Source organism: Notolabrus celidotus, chromosome 8 (genome assembly GCF_009762535.1).
Source record: "Notolabrus celidotus isolate fNotCel1 chromosome 8, fNotCel1.pri, whole genome shotgun sequence".
Taxonomy (NCBI): Eukaryota; Metazoa; Chordata; class Actinopteri; order Labriformes; family Labridae; genus Notolabrus; species Notolabrus celidotus.
The window spans coordinates 10,594,364-10,609,697 of NC_048279.1; the positions used below are offsets into that span (position 1 = coordinate 10,594,364).

The following is a 15,334-nucleotide window of genomic DNA, read 5'->3' on the forward strand; positions in this document are numbered from 1 at the left end:
GGGGCGGAGAAGGCAACATGTGACCAATCACAGACACGGACAGTCTGGGGTCAGCACATCGACATGAATTTCAAACACTTCACTGATATTAGAAAAATATGAAGAAGTTAAACACATTATCCAGATTAACTTCAACAGAGCTGTGTTTGAAACACGAAGGAAGAACTGAGGGATCAGACAAAAACTGTTTGAACGCAAACTATGTCTTATTTCTCATCATTAGTGCAGATATATCTGACTATAATAATAATAACTCTGTTTGTTCCCTGACAGTGATCTCTCTCTGTCTCTGACTTCATCTTGTCTCGTGTGTGACAGTTTTAGACTTAATATTTCAGCTGCAGTCCTGACGGTATCAAACTGAGCGCTGTGGTTAAAAGACTAATAACAATGAGAACATGATTCAAAGTGATAAGCACGCGCAGTTGTACAATTAAAACAGTAGCCTTAAACGATTTAATCTGAATACTCTGACGTCAGACTCTGTTTAAGTATGATGTCAGGAAAGATAATCAATAACTGTCATCAGTATTATATATATAAAATCATACAGGTAGACAAAGTGTCCTGCCCGTCTCTTCTCCACTGCGGGATTGACCGAAGTTCTCCCCCCTCCCCTCGCGATCAGCTCGCAGAGCTCCGTAATCGAGCGAGCTGATTAGTCAGTGGGTGGAGTTCACTACAAACTGATCTCTGATCCTGAGCATAACCTGCTTCGGAGCAGGTTAGGAGTTCAGCATGAGTAACCATGGTTATATACCCTGGTAAGGAGTGAACCACCTTCGTAGTACTGAAAATCCAGAGTTAACCCTGAAGTTACCTCGATAACCGCAAATCCGGCTTCGTAGTATACCCCTCAGAGTTCATACACTGGAAAAAATGCTCCTCCCAAAACAAGAAAAAAAAAAACTTATATCAAGGTACTTTTACCTTGAAATAAGCAAACAATCTGCCAATAGAACAAGTGAAAATTTGCTGGGTAAGATTTCTTAAAATAAGACATAATATTTAGAAAACGTACCACTATTTTAAAGCTTAGTGTCTCAGAATAATCCAGGAATGCTAACAATTGGTATTTTTTCATTCAAAAAAAGATTTTTGCACTAATACATTTCATGTCAACTTCTTAATTTGAGATATATTCACCTTAATTTGAGATGTATTATAGCAGCACTTCTCTAGGTTCTTGAAATAAGATTACAACGTTTAATTTGGGCATTTTGAGATATAATGTATTCTCATAGTTAGCTGGATATACTAATATTCAGTTATGTTGTATTTTAGGATAGGCCAGATATGCTCAAAAGTAGGTGTTTCATTGTGTGCATGTAGTTTGAGGATGTATATTTTTATCTGGTTTAGAAGAAACAGTGTCTGAAAACTGAGACCCACCCTAAAAAAACAACTTTTCTTTCTTGCTTTTATCAATGGAGCTGTTTTCTGATAGATTCTCCCATAAAATGCATTTACTTAAATCAAGTAAAGGGTTTGTCTTAAATCGAGATTATCCATGTTCTACAAATAAGATCTCAGCTTGAAAAATGTATAGGTTAAATAAACCTTGTTTCTTCTAAATTACAACTCAAAATAAGATCATTTTAAGATTGTTTGACTTAACAAGATATTTAAGATGCATTGTCTTAAAACAAGTCCCTCTATCCTGCTCAAATGTTACTTTTTAAGTACATTTATCTCTATTCAAGTGGGATAAGACATTTTGACTAAAAGTGAGACAATTTCACTTGGTAAGATTTTGAGTTTTTGCAGTGTATTGTTCCCATCAAGTAATGCAGAAGTGTTTGCATGAACTTTGATACTTTGATAAGTTGGCAGCAAGTCTTTGTAAACAGTCAATGAGGGTGCAACTGTCTTTACTAGCTCTGAACCAGTCAATGAAACAAGTGATTAAAACATGCACTTTGTTTTATATCTATATATGAGACCAACTACTTGATACCATCAGATTTTATTATTTCAAATCTTAATGTACAATAATTAAATAGTTACATGATTTTAAGTCACATGATGTGAGGGAGCAAATATATGTACAATGTATAAAAGTGCATGGTGTTAACAGACAGAACATATGGGCACACTTCAGATCCCAGATGAGGAAACAGGTGAAAGAACACCTCCTCAAAAGTCAGCCATTGAGAGATAGATAATGACCAGGCTTTAACTCACCATTACATGTTTTGAATCAGTAACGTCAATCAGATTCACATATTTATTTTTATGATTTCGCTTTGTATTTTACAACATCTATTTTTTAATATACTTCTGTGTTTGGTGATAAAAAAATGATGAAAATCCGTTCTCACTCATGAGACATCTTCAACACGTACAGTATACTATATCATCTCAGTCAAAAATTAGTTTGTTAAATAACAGGCAGAAACGGTATTCTGGAGTCCTTCTTGATGGACCAACACACTGGCGATGTTACCAAAACTTGTAAGTTCTATGTGTGTTTGTTGACGTCAAAGGAAAAACAAAACACTGAGAAAACTACCGTTGCTCTTTTGGGGTTCCAGGTATTAGTCTTAATAGATCAAATACACAAATAGGTGCAGGACAGTATCACAAATTGATACATCAGGCCACTGAGTGCATGAGACAGGATGAATGTACCAGACTAGTATAAGACAAAATTAATCTTCCACATCCATTTTTAGGCCACAGGGCTGCAGTCCATTAAGTGTGGGTATGAGATGGGGCTCCCTTTCCAGAAGGCAAGTCAATGTGCACACCATCAAAGAAGGGGGTTAGGACGGAGGCAGGAGGAGCAGCATCATGTGTCTGGGGATGTAGAAGCTGCAGACATAAAGAAAAGTTTTGTTTCCTTTTGGATCCATTGGCAGGCAGATTTAAACATGCGCTTCTCCTCCTCTTCCTCTAATCCTGTATGTCTTCTTGTTTATCCCCATCCTGGTCCCATTACTTGACACAAGAGGGCCAGCTGAGACCCCCACAGGCAGCAGAGACGATAATGTAAAGGACCACCTAGACAGAGATCAGAAACAAAGTTCACCTCCAGTAACTCTGTGTCACTAATCACACAGAGGGCCACACAGTTGCAAGACAGAGAATACATTTCTTCAGTGTCTAACAATCGTGGGCAGGTTGTTCAGAACAAAATCATCAAAATTGTAGAAAAACAATGTAAAGTAAAATACTGGAGTTTTACAGGATAGCTGTCGAAGCATTAGTGGTTGAGTTTTTTCATGTAAATAAAAAAGGATGGCATTTTCTCGCCATAGATCAAACCATAGTTATCATCAACAAAGTTAGCCCAAGAACCATTACACTGTCTCCCTCTTACTAACGCTTTAATAATTAATTGGCTCTTAAATATTGCCATTTCAAGGCAGAATATTTAAACTCTTGTCTTGTCTGTGGAACAAAGTCGCCCCACCTCTGATCCTCCCTTTGAGGTCGTAGCAGAGGCAGAATGGGGGAAGAGGGAGTGATGTGTAGCGTGCTTCCATAACGCTGTGACACGATGTAAAATCACACACTGGGACACAATTATTACACCGCTTTGGGGTGCAATGTGTAAGTACAAACGCAAAGTGACAATGGATCTTTGTTCTGGCGCTGTTGCAGAGTTACAATGTGTAAGAGCCTCAGGTTTTTTTTGTCTGCACTTACCAGGCACACCAGTGCAATGACAAAGGTCAGCTTGAGGTTTTTCATACACATGGCTCGTGCCAGGTTACGACTTGTGGTCTTAAATGTGACCGACTGAATAAGGAAAGAATATAACAATTGCATCAGTGACATTATATGAGGATATGCTTTCTACATTACTGTCAAAGTATGAAAATGTAAAGTGCAAAAGATCATACACCACATTTGATTTTGATAAACTCACAGAATCAACCAGATTTTCAGCCTTGTCAATCAGTAACTCCAGTTTCTCTCCTCTCTGGGCGACCAAGTCTGTTACAAGACACAAAGAAAGCCAAAGTGACCTTCTGAGACACAAAAGCTCAAATATCAGAAGATTCCTGCATCATTTTAGAACATTTTATTTAACAGTTTTCATCAGATTTTTATGTATTAAAGTGCGGCTTAACTTTGGACAGAAAAATTGCTCAGAGGAAAATGGCCATCTAATACAAGGCACAGCTTACACAACATTTAGTTGCACCTTTATTTCAAAGCTTTGAATCTAAAGGAGGCTGTTACATCAAGGGTCAGTAAGCACCACAAGTTAAGTCACGACAAACTCACCTATGTTGCGGACCATGATGCCCTTCAGGTCATCCACCTGCATCTGAGTCTCAGTGACACGATCCGATCCTCGTGGGTCCGAGTGGTGTTTCTACAGAGAGAAAAGAAAACAAGAAAGACGAGAAAGAGATTTTAGTGTATGCTCTGATTACTAAAGTAGTGCGTGAGTTAAAATTTGTTATAGCCTGACTCAAAGTTAAAAAATCCACAGAGCACTCACATAAAAATGGTGCTCAGAGTCTCATTATACTCACCATCTGAGCTGCCAGCGTAGAGGAGAACTCACTGTTCATGGCGTAAGGCAGGGCTGTTTGTGCTCGGGACCCGTATGTTGTCTGGAAGCGCTTCTTGACTTCACTAAGGAAGCTGAAAGCACGAGACCTCTCAAAGTCCTGTACAGAAGAACAAAAAGGGTTAAATGTCAATCCCTCCTGCATCACTGACATATAGGAATAAGAAAGATTGGTTGCTTGAACACTTACATCATCCGTGATACACAGGTATATGATTCTGTCATGGCAGATGTAATGAAAGAGATAGCTAAAAGAGAAAAAAAAAAGGTATTCCTATAAACTCTTGGTTGAAAGCAGACAGTTTCATAGAGCACACGACATGCAGAGTAAACATCTGGAGATGAATTTACAAAGGTACAAAGCAGTAAATGAGCGTTCACTCTAAACGACAGCAGTATGACCCACTAACATCTTTACTGCTCAGATCTTTGAACCAGGAGAGATTGTCTTGTGCCTTTTTGGCATGTGATACCTTTTCATGGTTTAAGGTTACATTGTAAGTTTGAACTTCTGGTCAAGTAAAAGTGATCATGTCTGCTAATCTAAAATATCCGTATTAATCTGAGATAACTGATCAAATCTTTAGTACAGTGGGAAAACACTTTGATCTTTTAAACATTAAAAGCCTATAAATACATGTGTGTCCTGCACGGATGAATGTACGGAAACTGTAAAAAGACTATTCCATTTTGGATATGTAGTAAAGTTCAGGAAGTTTGGCATGAAATAGAGCATTGGTTGTCTGAGGTTTTGGGAGTGGAAATTAATTTCAATATGTCAACTTCCATCTTTCCACATGTCTCACATGAAAGAGTAAGACATCCACAAAGATGGGTTATTTTTTTTCCTGTATTGTATTTAAGAAACGTATTTTAAAACACTGGAAATCTACTTACCCTCCCTCACTTAAACACGCGAGTAACAAGTTTTAAAACTGAAAGTGGTATAACAAAAAACTTCTGTATTTCTTCAGCCCCTCAGGCACAGGGCAGAAATCCTCACATGGCCTTCCCTTGGCTTTGCATGAGTGGTTGGACATATCAGTATCATCTAATGAATGGCTGAGTAACAGGGGCTACCGTCAAAAGCCCTGGCACAGAGCAGCAGCAGAGCTGTACTCCTTATTTATAGAGGTGATGATGAATTAAACAAAACAAAATTTGCATAACTAGGATGAACTTGTTACAGTGGTGCAACATTTCATTTTTTGATCAAAGATTTTATGTTATTTCTATTTTTAATCAGCTAACATTTATTTAAAGAAAAAGAATTATGAAATAATTGAGGTCGAGCTTTTCTGTTTGATGAGTGAGTTAATGTCTGTATAAGTCTTGTTTTGTTTGTTTGTTTGTTTGTTTTATTGTTCATTTAATTGTCCCCTGTGTTTTATTGTTTGTTTGTTTTTGTGTACATGTGTATAATGTTAAATGTAAATAAAAACCATTATACAAAAATGTTTTACTATTTATTTATACATTTTGAAGTAAATTTAAAAACATCCAGTACACATTATGTTATCTTTATAGATAATGGTTTAAAAATGAGTAGAGGAAAAAGCTCTAACTCTGCTTGACATGTTTTCATTGATTTTGAAGTAAACTTAACCTGCAAATTTCACATCATTTGGCAGAGGGTAAAATGGGAACATCTCTTGATAAGATAATATCTTCTAAAAACTACACTACTATATTTGATCACATCATTATCTTGCCTTTACTTGGTGACAATTTGAACAAAAATGTAGCCTTTACTTATTTTTTAGGAAAGGGAAGACACAGTTGGCAAAAACACAAACCATAAGAGCCAATATGGCCTTTTTTTTTTTATCACAGAAAGATACCGAAATTTTAATTCACAATTTTATCACAATCCGAATCAACTACTGCAACCCCCTTTTAACTGGTTTGCCAAAAAAGTCTCTCAAGAAACTGCAGCTTGTTCAAATCATAACTTCTCTTCTTAAAACTCTGCACTGGCTCCCTGTTTCTTTAAGAATTGATTTTAAAGTTCTTTTGCTTTTTTTTTTTTAAAGCTCTTAACAGCCTTGCTCCTCCATACATCACTGATTTCCTGTCATTTTATGTTCCAACCCGATCACTGAGGTCCTCGAATGCTTCCCTTTTATAAATGTTCCTCATGTGTCTCACACAAGCACCGGCCAGAGAGTTTTCTGTTTTTACACCCCTATGCTTTGGAACTCTCTGCCACTGGACGTTAAAATGGCAAGCTCTCTGGGTGTTTTTAAAAGTAAACTTAAGACTTACCTTTTTAATCTAGCTTTTAATTTGGAGTAATTTATTTTTAGCCCTGGACTGCATTATTATTACTATTATTTTAACTATTATTTTAATCATTGCTTAAACATTTATTTATCTTATTTAAGTATTCATTTATCTATTTATTTCTTGTATTCGTCTGATCTTGTTAACGCTACTTTATTTTTTAACTTTTCTTTCCACTATTACTTATTTTATTAATTTTCATGTATTGATTTCATTTTATTTTTAAGTATTTTATTTATAACCAGGCCTTTTATAATTTTACCATTTACTGTCTCTGTTATTCTGTGAATCACTTTGGGCTGCATGTTTTTTATGTATGAAAGGTGCTATACAAATAAAGTTGAGTTGAGATTAGCTGTGGGTCTGACTTTACCTCTCTTTCATTCTACCAGAATTTTTACAGATGCTGTACGCTCATTTGATCAAATCAGCACTTGTATAAAGAAGTGCAATGTACCTGTTTTAATCTAAGGGGGTCATGCAGACCCATGGAGCCACTGGACTGTTTGTTGTGAAAGACTTACCTCCCATGGCTGTAGGTCAACTTATTGTTTTCTGATGGGATTTTGGCCAGAATCTGTTCAGTCACCTCTAGAAAGTTTCCACCACACCATGCATGCTTTGCCAGGATGGTGGTTCCACGAGCCACCACAGCAAATAGAATTGCCATAGCAACAGCAGATGTTTCAGCTTCTTAACTCTCTGAAAACACACGAAGAAGAACCAGCTGTGACTAACACAGATGACTGGACCAACGCGCTTTAAAAAGAGCAAACACCTTGACAGAAAATGGTTCACGAGGATATTTGAATAATGTTACACACACGACAACAGGGAAATGTGTGTGAATACATTTACTAGCACTTGAGCGCAGAACAGGCATAAGAGTCTGTGCTCTGATTGTTGAAAGAGCTTCAACATGTAGTTGTCACAAGACATGAATACAGTCAAGATTACCGGGGGCTGAAAAATAACAAGCTAGCTCGTTGGCTAATAATGTTATTAACCAATGTTCACAACAACGAGAGGTAGGTAATGTTCAGGCTAACGTTTAGCTGACAGTCAATTTATCATTGTAATTAACGACGGTAACAGACAAACACGTGATGTACAATGAACAATGTAAATACCTTGATGTATCAGCGGTGCTCAAAGTAGCTCATTTGGCACAAATTCCAACATCTAAAGAGATTCCCTCTGCTAGCAAGCTAGCTAATCCTTTTCGAGTGACTTCTGCTTTGCAAATCACACAGACCTCAAGACCGGAAACGATTTCACTTTTCAGCTGGGTAATGTAGTTCTCAGCAGAGTCCTTACCCTATGGACCTGTGTGTAATGTTCCATATAGAACTACATTTTTTAACTTCCTGTTACACAGTGTTTTCGTCACATGTTTTCATCATACGTCACGGTATGGCGACAGACCACCTTTTCCGGGGTTATTTGAGCCCTTATGGATGTCTTGCAGGCAATCTTTATTATTTACTATTTTTATTATAATTCACAGGATAATACAATAATGGTAACAGATACAAATATGAGCGACTTTTTTATAGTGGCATCAACAGTGCACATATGATTCCATTTTTATTTTAAAGTACAAAAATCCTGTTAACCTAAGACAATGTTAAACAAATACAAGTAGAGATATTAGAGAAAATAATAGCTGCATTAAGATATTTGCTGATGTCGAATGGACAACATTACAAATAACATTGACTATAATTGTGACCCCAGTTTTAACATAAAACATAAGGAAAAATAATAATACATAAAAGTAAAAATAATAATAATGACAATAATGATAAAAGTTTGATAAACATATTATTAATAAAAAATATATGCGCATATACATACAGAAATTTATATATATACAAAAATATATAGACATACAAACATACACACATCCAAATTTCCAAATTAAAAGAAAAAAGAAAACAGCAAACCAAACAAAAACGTCCTGCGCGCAATTTAACTGATACTGCAATGGTTCAGTAGACTCAGTTGTTATTTTAAAAACTATTTTTTATTTATTTTTGATGAAATAGAAACTGTAGCATCTCAGTCAGTGAATCTGAGGGAATAACTTTGATGCTGGACTGAAACTCTTAGAATGTCCAAATGTTGAATACTCTCAAATACTTTGATATTTCTGTAAATCGCTTCATATTGAAAAAAACAAAATAAAGGTTTGTGGCTTCAGTGTTTGAGAATGGCAGCAGAAACAAATCTGCTGTAGTTATCTACTGATTAAAAATGTTTAGCATGTAATTTTAAAGCTACAAGTTCCCCTCGCAACCGGATTTCCTCTTAGCCCCCCAAGTGTGCAGTCATGATAGTGCCGGACTCATTAACCAATCGGAGGATGTAGTAGGGGCCCCTTAACCAATCAGGACAGAGGATGGGAAATTAGCTATGATTGGTCTGTAATAAAGGGAACAAGGGGAATAATAACATTGCTTGATACAAAGGCATTGGAAAACGCAGAGATTTCACAATAGTCTCAAATTACTCCACTTACCGATGAGTACCAATGAGTATTATGACCTTTTCTCCAAACCCAGCAGAAACAAAGCAACGTTTTTTACAACATTTCTACCAACAGCAGCTTTAAGTCACTTTTAATTGTTGTTAAATTCATTTGGGGGGAAAAAACACGTGCATGAAAAATAGGCCTCGTTTTAAAGAAATGCATTGAAAATATGATATAGTAATTTACTGACATGAAGGGCTGTGTTAGTCACTGTAGACAAAAAAACACATCTTATGTCTAGCCACCCTTGCCTGTCAGACAGCGCCGAGGAATCACAGCCCTGTAGTCCACATTGAATGACATTTAGTTATAATGTGAAGCATGGCCGGGGAGAGCGAAAAGAAAGCTGTACTGGAAATGGTAAGTTTCCAAATGATTTGCGCTTACAGAGTTTTGAGCTTTATCTATACACAGTTGTTTAGGTATAGTTGTAATGAACATATTCTGGATAATGACAGCTTTTCGACCATATCTGGACCATGATCTGGACCCCTCATGTGGGTAGCTTAGCTATTGAAGCTAGCAAAACATTATTCCACGTGAAACTCAACTTACTTAAAAAGCTGTTCTCGTTGTTGTAGTCGTTTTAATACACGTATGAACGGTTCTTTATGAAGCTATGGTGAACAATGTGGTCAAACATTATTCACCTTTCATACTTTTCATTATCTTCGTTTGATGGTTTTCCCACATGGGGGCGGCAGCATTCAGACAGACCAGTGCTGTTTAACATGTTAAATGGTGCTTACCATATCTCCAAGATAATACACGTATTTGCAGTAAAACAGTTTTCTTACCAAACAAATGAAACATCTCTCACTCATTTATTTGAAATGAATAATGGAGGCTGTCTTTGAAGACTTGGATTGGTTCTGTTGTGTTTCAATAACTACTTGTATTGTGTTTCAGGTCCAGGCAGATGGTGCTGATGAGGGCTGTGTGACATTTGTGCTGCACGATGAAGACCATACACTGGGCAACTCCCTCAGATATATGATTATGAAGAGGTCAGTGTTATGTTGTCACTATAAAACCCCAGCTGGAGCAGAATCATCTCCTCCTTCAACTCTTTGATATCTTTCTGATTATTTCAATAATCATGTCCCAAAAAGACGCTCAGCCTTAAGCTAATTCCTTTCCAAGTGTTTTTCTTCTCGGTCTGTAAATGTCTGCTGGGATCAGTTGAGATTGGAAAACTTGAAATAACACTAATACATCTCCACCCATTTAAGCAAAACATTGATGAAAATCTCAGATGTTGCTTTCATTTTTCTGTTTCCCATCAGCGGTGACGTAGAGTTCTGCGGCTACACCATCACCCATCCCTCTGAGAGCAAGATCAACTTTCGCATTCAGACTCGAGGTGAGAGACACCTCTTAACTCCCATCAGTCATACTTCTCTTCTCTCTTCTTACTTAGTCTGTCTGTGTATTCATGCAGTGGACAGCTAGAGAGTTAACATTTTGGAGCTGCATGACACAACAAACATTCTGATTGGAGTCTGGTGATATTAATTTGTTCACTCACAAACAAGAAAAGCTGGTGACTTAAACTCACCCACTCACATATGCAGCGTCCCCTCCTTGCTGTGTTGACAGGAAACTCTAGCTCTCGTCTCCACACACAAAACAATCTGTCATCAGTTCCGCAAAATTTGCCCTCAAAGAACAGCTGTCGTGTCACATGAAAGACTGAAAAAACAAGTTGTTTTTTGTTGTTCAAACTAAGCTTCTAGACGCCTGTAGAATTTTCATCATAGTTGTATCACAGTAAGACAAGATGAGCTTTAAGGCACCAGGAAAAACCCTGGTTTCAACTGTGCTTTCATATTTAGTTATATGTCTATCTGTCTTTGTAGGTTATATATACTCCTGTGACCGCAGCGTGAATCCATGTCCATAGGGAACAGAAATAAAATGAACAGTCATTATCATTCACATTTTATTAGTATTGCATTTTTGATTAATCAATGAAATTGGCCAGAACAAGCTGGTCAAACATAGTTGTGATTACAATCAGTAATTTGTTTAATGAATGTCAAACAGATCTCAAATTTACTACTAATAACAAGAAACTGAAAAATATTAAATTATTTTTGTTCAAACCAAAGATGTCTAATGTTTTCATATAAGACGTAGGGGACTGAAATATGTGTTGTGTTGATATTTGGGGTCATGCTGTGCTTTTGCATGCTCGTGTGTGTGGTGATGAGTAAGTATGTCATCTGTTTTGATACGTAATTGAGAGAAAATGAAAACAAGACAATCGATAAATTGATTGATAAATGTTTCTGGTGCTAACCATACATTATGCCTTACTTAGGGGGCAGTTATGATTGTCCGTTGTCTTATTTAGAGGCAATGAGGCTCACAGCCGTTAAGAACAAAGCTGTTCACTGATTGGCCAAACCGAGTGGAAACGTCATATCTGTGACAACATTTTGATTAGTTTGGACCAAGCAGCAACCTGTTGCCTGTTGAAAAATGCAGTGTTTGTACACACCTATTCAAAAAAGCCGATCTATACAGCAGCAATAAACACGTTTACAGCCTGGTACAAAAAACGAGTGTAGTCTCAATAGCTAATTTGTCGATCGGCACACACTGTACAGGGGGTGAATTTTTTTACAACGCGTCAATTTCAAAGACCATATGAAGATTACGAGTTTTCCCTTATGAGAGGCACAGCTGACTTGATTGACAGGCGGGAACACTGTAGCTGTTGGCGAGGAGGCTCAAAGCCTGCCTCTTTACTTCACACTAGCTCAACAGAAGTTAGGTTGAGTTCAGCATTTCCAATATGGTTCCCACCGACGATTGGCTTCAAAACAGCGCTTCAGAAACAGATGGGTGACGTCATGGATGCTACGTCCATTAAAAACAAGCCACAGAACCCTAAACTGCACCTTAATGGTGTCTTGTTACCAGGTGAGCCCTCATCAGTGAATGATGCAAGTGTTGTCTTGAAGTTTGCGGGGAAATCTCAGGATGTATCATGGCGTATCATTTCAGATGAACTGTAGTTGTTTGTCTGTTTCAGGGGGACTTCCAGCTACAGAGCCGCTGCGGAGAGGCCTGAATGAGCTCAATGATGTCTGCCAGCATGTTCTCAACACCTTTCAGGTAAAAATGATTGTCTATTCGTTTCACTTACCTCTGGTGTCTTAATAACAAAAACTAAGCTGTAGTGGTTCAGTATAGATCTGTGGCTAAGCTTTTCCATCCATCAGTTCATAAAGAAACCCAAGTAATCTTAAAATCCACCTGCCACTTGCAGTAAACTTCACAGTTTTTAAGTAGTTTACCGTAAAACTACCCCATGTCTGTAATTTGAGACACATGGATAATTTTGAAGGGTCCCAAAAGGTTCTTCTTCTATCGTAGTTACAGGAGTAAATGAAAACGGCAACAAAAATCGAAAGTAAAAAAGGAATGCATAATGTATTAGCACCTGGCGGAGAGGCATAAGCTCTCAAGTTGTCGTAACGTCGTCTGTTATGGCTCTGTAGAGGTGCTTTCTGACAGCAGGAACTTTTCAGATAACTAGGGACCTTCTGAAGAACTCTGCGTTTTGACAGCAGGAACTAGGGTCTAAATTTAGTTGCCTTTCCTTAGTGGTGTGTCATCACATGACAAAAGATGAGTCAATATGAGCATTTGGAAACCGTGCAGAGACCCCTTCCTACCATGGAATGAATGAATGAATGTGTTGTGTGTAAACATGATGACGAACAACATTTAACTTGGTTTTAAAAAGTGTTTTAGAAATAAAAGATGCTCTAGTTTGTTTCTAAAGGCTGCAAAAGTAACTGTGATGAAGTACTTGGCAAACTTTGGCCACTTGGATATGTTTTGGCGCAATCAGTGACACCACAAACATAAACGTTCTTTGCTCCCACCATGTGGGGCCCAGAGGTTTGGACATTTCTTTTGATCTAATAAAACAAATTACGATGTGATATCAAAGGCATAAATTAGCTCTAATTTGCTTTCCATCAAATATGATTAATAATGTACTAGGCTGGATAAACTTTGTTGTTTAGCTGACATACTCAAAAATATGTTTTAGACACCTGCTTACAGAACAGAAGTTAGAGTACCTTTAAAATAAAGCCTCATGCTTGTCGGTCTCAAACGCCCTGTAGTTAAAGAATTTCTCTGAACTTGTGTGATCACTTGACATGTGATGCGTCTCAGTGTCTGGATTACATCCGTGAAATAAGGTACAGGTGGGTGACATTCCAAGCCTAATTGGGCCAGTCCACAGGCCATTCACAGATCCACATTTTCTGTTGATTAATCATCAGAACGGAGCGGATCCTTGGCAGTAGCAAACCCTTGAGTTGTGAGCAAGGCGAATCATTAGGCATACTCTTTTGTCAGCTGTCAGCAGCTTTTGCCATGCTAAACAGTCCCATGAGAAAGAAAAGCAAGCAACCATAATTTCCACAGAAGGATTTTATTTTCACGTGGGACACAGGAAGAACCTTGGATTCTCTGCTTGGCCGAGCATATAAGCGGTCTGCTGAAAGGAAAATCGTCCTGCATTGATTTAATTTACAGTTCCCACACTGTCACAACTCCACTTCTAACTGCATGCCCCTTTATTTTGTTCCAGGCAAGGGTTAGTGAATTCAAAGATGGGCAAGAGCAACCCATGGATTGAAGAGCATGACATATGTGTGCCAGTGACGCTGTCAAGACACAGTTTCTCAACACAAGCTGTAAAAACAGGACATGGATTTCTCACATTTTGGATATCTATGAGTTAGATGAAGAAAAGTTCACCTTGAAAATGTGTGTACAGTTTTTTATTACATTATGTTGATTTGATGTTTGATAGACGTGTGTGATAAATGTGTATCTGTCCTGTGTTGATCATTCCCAAATCTCTGGAAGGATAAGTAAAAGACATTCTAGACAGTAAACTTGGCCAACACGACTTTCATTTCCTTCTCCTCCTTTAATGTCATGGAAAGACTTCTGGAGAATAACACTCAGACATTATTTCCATAACTCCTATAACTTTGTTTGAAGGATTTCCAGATCTCAAGTGGTGACTCTCAAATACAAAATTGCTCTCATCTGTCATTTTAAGCAGCATCTGAAGAGCGGAGAAAGAAGTGTAATCTAGAAAGTCCTTATTAGCAGAGGAATGTGGTGTGAGGGACTTCTTACAGTGCCAGAAAGACGGAGAGGAAAGATGAGGGGAGTCTAGTGTAAATAATGAGGTTCAAGTTATTTGAGGTCAGTCATCTCCCTCTGTCAGTCACATGTTCATGCTGAGCCACGTTGGTGATTATCAACACAGTTTTGGGAAGAAATAGTGACTTACCTTGAGTCTAATTTAACAAACGTTGGAATGCGTCCTTTATGGGTATCAGGATCCACTCAAGTACAAAATGAGTCAGGTTTTTAGTGTAAATTAGGGAACTTTTTGTAACTGCTGAACCTCTGAAAGCTCTGTGTAGCAGCAACATGTATCCAAAGTATCCGCCATGTTAGTTTTCAGAGTCTGGAAGAGAGGATTTGTGATCTTTCAAAGCAACAAAAGACTTGAGCACAAGGCTTAAATACTTAGTTTGCAGAAAATGATTTATCCACAGTGGCACAGAAACTGAAGCCCTGCTGTTATTAAATTAACCAAGAATAATTTTGAGTATTGCGCCATGCCTGATGTGTTCGTCTTCCAAATGATCGTCTGCCATAAAGCACAGAGCTAAGTTTGTGGGTGATGAACTACTTGCGAATAACAAGTTTATTGGAAACATATGATGACACTTAAATGTATGTTTGGTTCACCAATTTAAAGAAGAAATTCCATTAAACCAAATGTTTCAACAAGATTCTCATTTAAAGACTGTCATCCATCAAACTGTAGCTTTATCCATCAAAATTGAGTTGTTGTTTTATTACATTTTTATCGAAAATACATTGAAGCAGTCATCAATAATTTATATTTTGTGCATGTGTGTGCATTTTTGCAACAC

At 37.6% G+C, this 15,334-nt stretch overlaps 2 protein-coding genes across 2 annotated transcripts; one reads left to right on the forward strand and one right to left on the reverse strand.

Moving 5' to 3' along the window:
* Window positions 1–1,954: 1,954 nt before the first annotated feature.
* sybl1 (synaptobrevin-like 1) lies at window positions 1,955–8,093 on the reverse strand. The gene is made up of 8 exons (XM_034690007.1): window positions 7,942–8,093; window positions 7,336–7,513; window positions 4,719–4,776; window positions 4,491–4,628; window positions 4,237–4,327; window positions 3,875–3,942; window positions 3,652–3,744; window positions 1,955–3,003 (listed from the first exon to the last, which is right to left on the reverse strand). The coding sequence occupies exons 2-8, from the start codon at window positions 7,479–7,481 to the stop codon at window positions 2,938–2,940; spliced, it is 660 nt and encodes a 219-aa protein (XP_034545898.1). The 5' UTR covers window positions 7,482–7,513; window positions 7,942–8,093; the 3' UTR covers window positions 1,955–2,937.
* A 1,451-nt stretch (window positions 8,094–9,544) lies between these two features.
* On the forward strand, window positions 9,545–14,272 carry polr1d (RNA polymerase I and III subunit D). The gene is made up of 5 exons (XM_034690008.1): window positions 9,545–9,704; window positions 10,254–10,351; window positions 10,631–10,707; window positions 12,385–12,467; window positions 13,963–14,272. The coding sequence occupies exons 1-5, from the start codon at window positions 9,666–9,668 to the stop codon at window positions 14,008–14,010; spliced, it is 345 nt and encodes a 114-aa protein (XP_034545899.1). The 5' UTR covers window positions 9,545–9,665; the 3' UTR covers window positions 14,011–14,272.
* The last annotated feature ends 1,062 nt before the right edge of the window (window positions 14,273–15,334 follow it).